At 38.6% G+C, this 12,864-nt stretch overlaps 1 protein-coding gene across 2 annotated transcripts in view; it reads left to right on the forward strand.

The window, feature by feature from the left end:
* Positions 1 to 12,864, forward strand: part of STK38L (serine/threonine kinase 38 like) — an 81,293-nt gene that overhangs the window by 36,759 nt on the left and 31,670 nt on the right. The window contains exon 2 of one of the 2 annotated variants that reach the window (XM_036866077.1): positions 7,068 to 7,170. The exons of the other annotated variant lie outside the window; for it this stretch is intronic. Within the exon in view, the coding sequence (XP_036721972.1) occupies positions 7,116 to 7,170 (55 nt within the window). The 5' untranslated portion in view covers positions 7,068 to 7,115. The remainder of the gene's footprint in view (positions 1 to 7,067; positions 7,171 to 12,864) is intronic. 2 annotated transcript variants of the gene reach the window in all.

Here is a 12,864-nt window from a genome sequence, read left to right on the forward strand (position 1 = left end):
TTAGATAATAAGCTGTTCGGGTATTAATTATAAAGGTCACTAGCACTAAAAATATTTTTTTCTGCCTTGAAGTTTCCTGTTCTCTGGTGTCTTACTGAGGTGGATACCTCCTGGATTTTCTCACGATTGCAGAAGTCAAGTAATCTGTGTGTTAAACACAATATCTGAGTCTGATGAGTCATATGGTATGTCTGCTTTTAGCTGGGAGCAGTTTTCGTTGGTCAGTTGTAATGGTCAGAAGTCTCTTGGGAGAGTTTAAATCACTCAAAATAACTAAAAGTAACTAATAGCTACTTATATCTTAAAATTGTAAGCGTGGTGATATCATGTTTTAATTTTACTCCAATCCAATCTTTGCCCTCAGAAAGGACTTCTGCTTCTGGCTCTTATGTTGTTAAATTAGTCTGATCTCTTTCAGTGAGTGGTTTTCACTTAGAAACAACAAACAAAAAGCAGCCCAGTAATTTTAAAATTAAGAAATATAAAAGAAATTGATATAATGGAGGAATCTACATAAGTCTCTCCTGAAGCTATTTAGTGATGTAGAAGCTTTGAATACTTTGAATGAATGGGGAAATTAAAATAGGAGTTTATATTTTTAATTAAAGTCATTTTATGAAATTTATATTTTACAGCCTCACTTAAACTCAGGTTTGTTTTCCAGTTTTATTGTGTGTGTGAATGTTGGTCTGTTTCTTCCTCTCTCTCTCTCTCTGTCTCTCTCTGTCTCTCCTCTTAGAAGCTTACTTTTAGGAAAGTGAAAGGCAATAGTGCAGAGATGACCAAACTTTTTATAACTGGGCTGCTGAAGGATTTGTGTGTTCAGGCTACTTCCCAAAGCTCCTCCCCGTTCCTTTACCAGCAAGTCACACCACCTCTCACAACTCACCATCTTCCTGCCTTGCCCATTCATTGGTTGTTCTCTGTCACACCAAACCTTCACCTTTTAGCACAAAATAGGCAATTTTGGTTGTACTGGTGCTTTGAATCAGGCATTATTATCTCCTTTAAAACAGGCAAAGAAGGAGTAAAGGGGAGTGGGGATCTTCTTTAAAGCTAGAGCATTCATTTTGTCTCTTATGATTTTGGAGAAGTAGTTCCCTTACCTTAAGTAAGACTTGAAGTTAATTTAGCTGAGATTTGTGCTGCCTTGCTATTTGATTTCGGTATGGGCCTTTTGAGTCACCAGTAGAAAAGTTATCTGAGAAGAGAGTGACAGTTTGAGCCCTTGTAAATACGCACAGGTATAAGCCACTAAAAAAATGTTTCCCTAAAAAGAAGTGTAAGATATGACTGAAAAACTTTGCAGAATTCCCATGTCTTCTGGTTTGCCTTTAGTTTTATTCTGTGACCTCAGACTCTTTTTGCTATTCTTCACAATCCTCCACTAAACCAAAACTAAGAATTTGGTTCATAGAGAAAAAATTCAAGTACAGTGGTACCTGGAAAACCACCTCTGTGGGCTGAAAAGTGCAAGTTGATTCCCTTTTACTGTTCCTACCTGCACCGTCACACACTCTTAAAAATTTTTTTTCTTATAAAAATGGTTGTTTTTCCATTATGGAAAAATTAGAAAATTCAAAAAAGATAAAGGACAAAATTTAAATCATCCATAATTTCACATCATATTTCACCCTAATTTACCCCCCTTTCCCCCCATATAGTTGACTTCATATTTTACCTGAAGACAAAACATTGTATCCTGTTTACTTAACATTATTTTTCATGTTGTTAAATTTTGGGGGGAAAATTTTCTTCAGTATTATTTCTATGATATTTCATGCTATCACCATTCCATCAGTCATTTCACTTTTAAACATTTATTTTATTTGCTGTTTTAAATAATGCTTTGATTTAAAAAACAAAAAAAAACTTCGAATCTTTGCTGCAATTTTGATTCTTTTCTTAGCATAGATTCCTGAAGGTGAAATTATTTATGTCAAAAGATAAGAAAACAACTTTAAGGTTCTTGGTATAAATTGCCATATTCCCTGCAAGAAAGGATTAATCCCTACCAGTTGACGTAAGCACAGGGAATGTTATCATCAAGGTGGTGACATAAGTCATTGCCAACTTCAGTCCCCCTCACAAGAGGACCAATTATTGATTATCTATGGACCAGACACCGTTGGAAAAACCCCAGAAGCCAGGGGTGAGGTTGACGCACCGCTCGGGACTGCAGAGACTGAGAAGGACCATGTTAAAAGGGGGAAAGGAGCAACCACCCTCTGAACACATTGCTGCTCCCCCGGGCCAGCACAGTGCCACACCAAGAGGGTCTCCCTGAGTCTGTGGTTTTTCCAGTGGGAAAAAGAGCCCAAGTTGGACATCCGTCTCCCCCAGTGATGCGGGACACTTCCTGGGAAGCCCGCTTGGGTTTCACCTCACGGGAATCACTGGGGAAATCTGTAGGACTCAACCACTGGGAGACACTAGAGACAGAGAAGGTGGGTGGGGTTCACAGCAACCAGTGCTCGGATCTTGGTGGACCACATTCCTGCTTAGAGTGGTGCCTGAGCAGAGATCCCAGTCAGTGGCTCTGTCCGTCTGCAGAGGCAGGCTGGTGGCCCTGTCTGGCCAGGGAGCTCCGTTAGCAACTCGGCCGGATTTAGGTCTCCAGCCAATGAGCAAACTGGGCGTGGAGCCTATTGTACAGGCCTACGCAGGCGGAGAAGCGCGTTCACAGTCCTGCCTAACTGCTGAGCACAGCCTCTAGTCCTGTCTGACCAGAAAACTGTGGTGACAGCTGTGGAGCCACCCTCCTGCTCTGGTCAGCAGCAGAGCCCAGCCTAGGGCCCTGCCCAACTGTTGACATAACCTGTGGCCTTGCCTAGGCAGGGAGCCCAGCCACTGACCCTGCCCAGTTGCAGAGCGTAGCCTGCAGCCCCACCTGTTGAGGGAGCCAGGATAGTGACCCTGACCATCGGAAAAGCACAGTCTGTAGCTCATCCAGCTGCAGGATACAGCCTCTCCCAACCAGTGAACCTGGCCGGTGACCTTGTCCAACAGTAGGGCACAGCCAATAACCTGCCCAATTGCGAAGCCCAGCCTGGGCCCCCCCCTTAACATGGAGTCCAGCCAGGAGCACCATCTGGTGAGGAGGCACAACCTGAGACCCCACCCAACCAGGAGCAACCGCAGAGCCCAGGCCGCAGCCCTTCCCACTCGTGGAGTCCACCCTGCGGCACCATGTTGCCAGGGAGCACAGCCTGCCGCCTCACCCTGCCAGAGGTGGTTGCGGAATCCAGCTGGGGGCCCCATCTGATCCGGGCACAGCCAGCAGCCCCACCCAGTGAGGGGGCCCTCCCAGCAGCTCTGCTTGGATGTAGAGTCCAGCCAGCAGTCTCACCCAACCACAGAGCCCAGCCAGCAGCACCGCCGTGTACCGCAGAATATGGGCAGTGACCTCAGCTAGCATCTGACACGGGCACAGCCAGCAGCCCCACCCGGTGAGGGGGCCTCCCAGCAGCTCTGCTTGGATGTAGAGACCAGCCAGCAGTCTCTCCCAACCACAGAGCCCAGCCAGCAGCACCGCCACGTACCGCAGAATATGGGCAGTGGCCTCAGCTAGCATCTGTGTAAGCCTGCACACAAGGGAGCCCTCATACGAGTGTAAGTCGATTTCTTAATAGAAACTTTGCAGTTCAGGATAGAGTGGGAGGATGATTTTCAAAATATTGAAAGAAAAAAGCTGTCAACCAAGAATACTATACCCAGTAAAGCTGTTTTTCGCAAATGAAGGAAAGAAAAAGATTTCCTGAACAAACAAAAGCTGAGGGATTTCATCACCCCTAGACCTAACTTACAAGAAATGCTAAAGGGTGTTTTTCAAGCAGAAATTAAAGGATGCTAATTAACATCATAAAAACATCTGAATGCGTAAAACTTACTGGTAATGGTAAATATATGGTCAAAATCTGATTCTTTGAAATTGTGGCCCTACTTTAAAAGTTAAAAACTTAGTTTAAAAGTTAAAAAACAAACGTATTAAATATAGCCATAACTACAATAATTTGTTATTGGATACACAATATTGAAAAGATGTAAATTGTAATAGCAATAACCTAAAATGTGAGGGGCAGAGGATTTAATGTATAAAGTTTCTATATGCTGTTGAAGTTAAGTTGTTATCAGCTTAAAATAGGATGTTTTTTGTAAGCCTTATGGTAACCACAAAGGAAAAACTTACTGTGGTAGGTTCACAAAAGACTAGAGTAAAGGAGTCGAAGCATACTGCCACAAAAAGTCATCATTCACAAAACAGTGTAGCAAGAGAGGAAGCAAAGAACAAAGGATCTACAAAACGGTCAGAAAACAATAAAAAAGCAATAGTAAGTCTTAACCTATCAATAATTACTTTAAGCATAATTGGATTAAATTCTTAATCAGAAGGCATAGAAAGGCTGAATGGATAAAAAAAGATCCAATAATGTGCTGCCTATAAGACACTCACTTTAAGAACACACATAGACTGAGAGTGAAGGGATGGAAAAAGTTATTTCAAGCAAATGGTAATGAAAAGAAAGCTGGGGGGAGCTATAGTTATATCAGACAAAATAGACTGTAAGCTTAAAATAGTCAAGAGAGTCAAGAAGGTCATATAATGATAAAGGGGTCAATTCATCAAGAAGATAGAACAATTGTAAATAATTGTGCATCCAACATCAGAGCACCAAAATATATAAAGCAAATACTAACAATGAAAAGGGGAAATAAACAGCCATACAATAATAACTGAGGACTTTAATACCCCCCTCAATAATGGATAGAGTATTCAGATAGAGAATCAATAAGGAAACAGCAGATTTGAATTAGACCAAATAGATCTAACAGGCAAAATCGGAACATTCCATCCTATTGCAGCAGAATGCGTATATTTTTCTTAAGTGAACATGGAACATTTTCTAGGAGAGATCATGTGTTAGGCTACAAGACAAGTCTCAACAAATTCAAGAAGATAAGGATTACATCAAGTATCTTTTCTGACCACAACAGTATGAAACTAGAAATAAAAACAGGAGGAAAGCTGGAAAATTTACAAATACATGAAATTAAATAACACAGTCGTGAACAACTAATGGATCAAAGAAGAAATCAAAAGAGAAATTTGAAAAATGTGAAACAATTGAAAATGAAAACACAGCAAACCAAAACTTGCAGGATGTAGCAAAAGCTTCTAAGAGGGAAGTTTATAGTAATAAATGTAAAGCATACATTAAGAAAAAGGAAAGCTCTCAAATAAGCAACATAACTTTACACCTCAAGGAACTAGAAAAAGAACAAGCTAAGCCCAAAGTTAGTAGAAGGAAGCAAATAATAAAGATCAAAGCAGAAATGAGTGAAATAGAGAATAGGAAAGCAATAGAAAAGATGAACAAAACTAAGAGTTGATTCTTTGAAAAAACAAAATTGAGAAACCTTTAGCTAGACTAACCAAGAAAAAAAGAGGACCCAAATAAATAAAATTATAAATGAAAGAGGAGCTATTACCCTGATACCACAGAAATACAAAGGATCATAAGAGACTACCATGAACAATTATATGCCAACAAATTAGGCAACCTAGAAGAAATCAATTCCTAGAAACATACAACCTACTAAGAATGAATCCTGAAGAAACAGAAAATCTGAACAAACCAGTAATGAGCAAGGAGGTTGAATCAGTAATCAAAAATCTCCCAAATTAATATCCAAAATACACAAGGGACTCATACAACTCAGTAGCAAATTAACAATCCAATAAAAAAGTGGGCAAAGGATCTGAAAAAACATTTTTCCAAAGAAGATATTCAGATGGCCAACAGTTACATGAAAAGATGCTCAACATCACAAATCATCAGAGAAATGCAAATCAAAACGAGATATCACGCTATACTGGTTATAAAGGGTATTATCAAAAAGACAAGAGGTAAGTGTTATTGGGGATGTGGACAAATGGGAACCCTTGTACACTACTGGTGGGAATGTAAATTGGTACAGCCACTATGGAAAACAGTATGGAGGTTCCTCAAAAAATTAAAAATACAACTACCATATGGTCTGGCAATTCTACTTCTGGTATCTATCCAAAGGAAATAAAGTTACTTTCAGAGACACTGCTGCACCCTCATGTTATAATAGCCAAGACATGGAAACAATCTAACTGCCCATTAATGGATGAATGGATAAAGAAAATGGTACACACACACATACACACACACACACACACACACACACACACACACACACACACACACACACACACCCCTCACTGAAATATTATTCAACCATGAAAAAGGAAATCTTGCCATTTGTGACAACACACATGGACCTTGGGGGCATTATGCTAAGTGAAATAAGTCAAACAGAGAAAGGCAAATACTGTATGATCTCACTTAGATGTGGAATATAAAAAAACTGAAACTCATAGAAACAGAGAGCAGCTTGGTGGTTGCAGTGTGCCAAAGGTAAGGATGGGGTGGAGAGGGGGAGTAGGTGAAGGTGGTCAAAGTGTACAAACTTCCAGTTTTGTTTTGTTTTCTTTTCATGGAAAGGCATTTTATTTTAATTATAGCAGTGTGTACATGTCAATCCCAAACTCCCAGTCTATCCCTCCCCCTCCCCCTTCCCCCCGGTAACCATAAGTACTTCTCTAAGTCTGTGAGTCTGTTTCTGTTTTGTAAGTTCATTTGTATCATTTTTTTTTAAGAGTCCACATTAAGATTCTGCATATAAGCGATATCATATGATATTTGTCTTTCTCTGTCTGACTTCACTTACAAACTTCCAGTTTTAAGATGAATAAGTTCTGGGGATATAATGTACAACATGGTGGCTATAGTTAACAATATTATACTGTTACTTGAAAGTTGAAAGTACTTGTAAGTATTGTATATTTGAAAGTTGCTAGGAGAGTGGATTTTAAAAGTTCTCACTAGACACACAAAAAAATTGTAACTATATGAGGTGATGGATGTGTTAACTAACCTTATTATGGTAATTGCTTCTGAATATATACATATATGAAATCATTACATTGTACATCTCAAAGTTACACAATCTTATATATAAATTATATCTCAATAAAGCTGGAAAAACATACACATGAACACAGATGATGTGTAGAAAGATGTCTGATGATAGACTGGACCCCACCAAGAAGGTTTTCCCCAAAATTGTGGCTACTTTCAGGTAGGGAATATATTGCATTATTTTAAAGTTTCCATGTCTGTGATTTATTGGTAAAATTGAATATTTTTCATATGTTTATTAGCTACTTTTACTTATATATATTTGTCAATCAGTATTAGCCACTTACTAGTAAGGTTTTTATTGTCTCTTTACAACTTTAATGTTATAAAAGCTGTTACGAACTTTATATATGTTTTAAGAAATATAATTTGTTATTTTAACATGGGTATAAGGTATTTTTAACATAAGCGTTTAATATATACTGTTACTTTGCAATTTCGCTTAAAATACTATCCTTTAATCTTGTTTGGCATACATATATGTATATTCCAAATTTTTCTGTAATGATTCCTAGCACTATTTTCATTGTGATGATTTCCTTTTAAGACAGTCCTTTTCCTTTAAAGATCAGTTATTCATCTTATTTTCTTGAAGTTTAATTTTTCCTTTTACTTTTATTTGCCGTTCTTTTCCATCCTTTTCTTTCCCTTCCCTTTCTTTTTCCTTCCTTTCTGTTTTTCCCTTTAGTTTTTATGTTCACCCTTTTGAACCACTTGAAATTTATTTTGATCTTTGGAGTGAAATGAACATCTGACTTGCTTTTTTTTCCAAATAGATAACCAGTTGTCCCAACACATTAATTAAACAATTCTTCCCTTCCTTCCACGATCTATGATGAGATTTCTTCATTAAAAGGCCAACAGTATTTTTTGTTTTTTTGTTTTGTTTTGGATCAAGGTTATTCCAGGGATTTTATGAATGTTGTTCTCTGTCTCCTCCTCCTTGCTACTTTTGTGAACAGGATTATTTTTCCATTTCTAAATGTCTATCTTTAAAATTAACCTTTTAAAGCATAAATTTTAACCTTCAAATTGAACACTTTATTTAGAAAGTCATTGTCTTACTTTCAGTGACCCATATTCTTTATAACAGAGGCGAAAAACAGAAAACTCATGTTGTTGGGTATTGGAAGTAGATGGGAGCATGACCATGTGACAAGGCACAGGGAGGGGTAGTTCTCTTGGCGCATTCAATGTCTTTGTTAATCTTACTCCTCCACCTCCCAATTCAGAGCCACAGCTTAAGTCTGGGAGCCCAGAAGGCTCCAGATCACTCGTAACCCCTCACTCCCTCTCACGCTCTCTTGCTCTCCAAGAACTTCTCTAGGCTACTAACTTCATGTTTGTGAATTCTATAATTTCTACATATATGAATTCTATATGTAAATAAAATATTAATAAATAAGGATATATTTTTATAGTTATAATCTATTAATCCTTGTTTTTTTCCCATGCTATTTTTGTTGTTTGGCTTCTGCATAATTCTCCATTACAAATAGCTTTGAAGTCCTCACTCTGGTCCTCCCTTACTCTCCCCCTCCCCCCTTCCCCCCATGCCCCCCACTTCTTGCCTTGCAAATTGTGATTTTTTTTTTCCTCTTTTAGTCTAATAAAGGCGAGTATGTTCCTGTGTGTGTTTATGAGGGTACCAATTAATAGAACTTGATCTAAAATTCTTTTAGGGATGCCTCTACTATCTAAAAGTTTGTTTGTTGTTTTACCATTCTGGTGCTAAATTATCAGTATCTAAGTTGTTCGGCGTTTCAGCTGAGGTAGTTTAGTTTTTATTTATCTATTTAAAAAAATTTTTTTAAATAAATTTATTTATTTTTGGCTGTGTTGGGTCTTCGTTGCTGCGTGCGGGCTTTCTCTAGTTGCGGTGAGCGGGGGCTACTCTTCGTTGCAGTGCGCGGGCTTCTCATTGCGGTGGCTTCTCTTGTTGTGGAGCACGGGCTCTAGGCGCGCGGGCTTCAGTAGTTGTGGCTCCTGGGCTCTAGAGCGCAGGCTCAGTAGTTGTGGCACACGGGCTTGGTTGCTCCGTGGCATGTGGATCTTCCTGGACCAGGGCTCGAACCCATGTCCCCTGCATTGGCAGGCGGATTCTCAACCACTGTGCCACCAGGGAAGTCCCAGTTTATTTTTTTAAGTTCACTATGACTTGGTAGATTGAGCTGAGCATCTTCTGCAGGCAAGATCTAATGCATTACTAGACAGCTATAGCGATAGAAAATTTAATTTTGTAAATATATTTAAGAATAGATGGCTTCTTTCTGAATATTTTTGAGAAAAATGGGGTACTACCTTACCTAAACATTAAGATCTGTAAACAGGCCAGTTTTTAGATAAAATTACTACTACTTTGTTTGGCAAATTTAATTCAGTTTAATTTAGCTTAATTGTTTACATTTACTTCATAAACACTTTCCCTTCTCAAGTTAAAAAAACAATGTGCAGAGGGATTTTTAGTAATTATTCAGATCAACATACTTAAATAGTCTGCTATTAACAGTATTACATAGCTAAATAAGCTTTTGGGAGGTCAACCTTTGAACTATATTTTGGTCAGCAGGGAAAAATGCCTCTTTGTAAAACAGGTTTGAAAATAAAAATGATAATGTTGATTTCACCACCACTGTGCCATCACCACCAGGCTTATGACACATAGAAAACAAGGACAACTGTCTGTATGAATTCGCTCCTCTGGACTAGTGAACAGGACACACACCAAATGGAGAGAGTCACATTAACTAATGAAAAACAAAAACAAAAGCTCTTGGCACTAAACACAGTAAATAGATTATAAGTAGAGTGGATGTCTGTTGTCTCAGGAGAATTACTCCATCTTGTAAGAGGAGTGATTAGTTTTTCTCTGGAACACCTTCTCCTGTCCTAGTCATAGCCCCAAATCACTACTAACTTCTAGTAAGACTTCTACCAAAAGCTTTTGTTGTTGTTTTTTGTTTTTCTTGTACTTCAAGTCTTTCTATTTAGAAAACTGAATAAGTACTTTTTGATACATTTCTTTCTCCACTAAAAGCACTCTAAAATTTCAAACCAAGTAGGTTTTAAGACTAGAAGAGATAGAGAATATCCACTAGAGAATAAATTTACAAACTAACTTACTAGGATAGCAGCTCAAGGAAGGAAGAATGAGCAGGAGGACTGGGTAAGGAAGGGAAGAAAATTCATCATTTTTGTGCATTTAATATGAGCCAGATGTGTTTAAAATATTTTCTCATTTATATATTGATTTATCAAACACATGACATTTCTCTGTGCTAGGCACCGTTCTAAGTCCTTTATGAATATTAACTTCCATAATTCTTGTAAGTCTTGCATTAACATAATAAGCATGTACACAAGTTGGCCATCATTATCTTTATTTTAGTCAACAGGAAACTGAAGCACAGAAAGTTTAAGTAATTTGCCTAAACTCACACAGCCAGTGAGTGTCTGAGCCAAAATTCAGACCTAGCAATCTGGGCCTTCATCACCATCATTGGAACATCTGCCATCATTGGAACATCACATCAACTCTATGAGGCTGGCATGGTTTATGTCCATTTTAGAGACATGGATCCTGTGTCTGGTGAAATAACTCAGGATCAGCCTTGAACTTATTTTCTTTCCCCACCGTTAGCTCTTCTTATACTTCCTATTCTTGCTAATGATATCAACATTTACCCAGTCATCCAAATCTGAAATTGAATTATAGATTTCAATGTTTTCAGTTGAGTATCTGAGCCCTTCTTTTAATCTCTTCTGCTACTATGTGAAATTGGGCCCTTATTATTCTGCACTAAACCAGGATTGGAATCTCAAATGCTTACGGAAGCAGGCAGGTAATGCAAGGAGTAAAGGAGGCTGGGCCTGAGGGAAGAAAGTTGGCGGACTCTGGCGGGATGCGGGCTTGCAGGGGACCTGCTTCTTCTGTCCTTGCTGCCTATTTGCAGGCAGGAATATGGGCTCAAATTTGACAGACTTGATTTTTGGAGAGGAACCAGAAATCTGGATTTTTACATGAAATCTTCTAATTTCTGAATCATAGTGCAAGTCCCACAAAATACGGCTGCAGGCCACCAGTTTGTAACCCCTGAGTGTTTATTACTGAGTCCCCTAACCTAATTTACACTCCTCCAGTCTAGTCTACTCCCAGCCTTCTTGCCATCTTCCCTGTGCTAGCATAATCTATCTGAAGGGCCAATCAGAATTTTAGGGGTGGTTAGGCGGATTAAAAGTATTAAAACATGTAACATTTTTAGAAAAGTTCTTGGTACTGAGGTACGCACTCAATAAATGTTCTTTATTGGCTGTTAGTTCTTCACTTAATTAAAAGCCTTAAATGACTCCCATTTATACTCAGGGTAATTTTTTACCATGGCATGAAAGGTATTTTATCATGATTCCTAACTGACTTTCCACCTTCATCTTCGGCTGTTTCACCACATGTACTCAAGCCCTTCTCTACACTCAAGTGTGCCAGTTGATTTCATGCCCTTTCACCTCTTCCTCTTCTGCCCTGGCCATCTGACTTGTGAACTCTTATCCTTCCCAACCCCCCAACAAGATTCAATTCAGGCATCTCCTCCTTTCTTAAACCTCTGACTACACTTTTCCTTGAGTTTCCCTTGTGTCCCCGTAGGATTGTGAACTCCCTAAGGGCAGGGACTGTATTTTATCAGTCTTAGTACTTTGTGCAGTGCTGGAAGGTAGTGTATATCTGCAGTAAATGTTGGTTGGAAATAATACAACTAGCAAAAGTTAGTGCTGGGACTTGAACTCCCACCTGACTGTGAATTTCTTGCTCTTCGGATTGTACCTCATAGAGGAAAGAAGCTGTGGCTGCTCTGTTATCATTAGGGACCCAGTGGACACAGTGTCCAACCTGAGGACCTGTTGCAGCCTAGGACACTATGGTGGCAACTAATGATGAATCCAGGAAAATTTTTATACTCTAAGGCATTAATGATACTCTGTCCTCTGAAGTATAGTATGAGGAAACTAAGGTGAAATCATCGGTTAAATAGTGTTTTACCAGTCAGGTAAAGCAGCTCTGTTTTCCTATTTTAGAAGTGTGATGGCAAATGCTTGGAGACACTACATGTATTTATAGATGGCCTGAGTGCCAGATTTGTTATCTCCTTTCCCCAGGCTTGATAAACGAAAGAATGCTGGACTCAACGATTGGTAGAGTCTCCATTAATGAATAGGGGAGTCTGGAGAAAACACGTGAACAGGAAATCCAAGTGCACCTAGTGTTGTTTTTATCAGTCCAGGAATTCTAGACTTGCAAATTGTATCCTGTTCTTTTTCTGGCTAAAGAAAGGGCTTTAGTAAAAGACAAAGAACAGTGTGAAATCCATTAGAGGAATAAATCTGCAGTATAATAAGTGCCAGTCATCCAGATCATTCTTTTTAATAAATTGGTCACTTCTGTTCTTAGTTGTGTTTAATTTGAATTTTATAAAGCCTATTTGTGTCTGGTTAGAGAGTAATAATTTTTTCTTGTTTTTTTAAGCTAATCTCTAAAAGATGTCATTCAGTCAAGACTAAGGGTGGGATTTTTGGCTTTTTCTGTACTTGTATCTCTCAAGTAGGATTTGTCTCTCTGAAGGTTAACATAAGTAAGTGATTCTGAAGTTTTTAATCCAAAGGAAATTATTAGATATGGGACATATATAATTTAAAATCCATTAAATTTGAGTTCAGTTACTCACCGTCATTTACAGAATGCCGACTGTGTGCTCAGCACTTGGCCAGGTGCTGTAATACTTTCGTTACAAAGATGAATAGACATAGGTTTTGCTCTGATTTGGTTTTTAATTAAACAAGGCTTGCACACTTGCATGTATGT

This window comes from Balaenoptera musculus, chromosome 10 (assembly GCF_009873245.2).
Source record: "Balaenoptera musculus isolate JJ_BM4_2016_0621 chromosome 10, mBalMus1.pri.v3, whole genome shotgun sequence".
NCBI classification, from domain to species: Eukaryota; Metazoa; Chordata; class Mammalia; order Artiodactyla; family Balaenopteridae; genus Balaenoptera; species Balaenoptera musculus.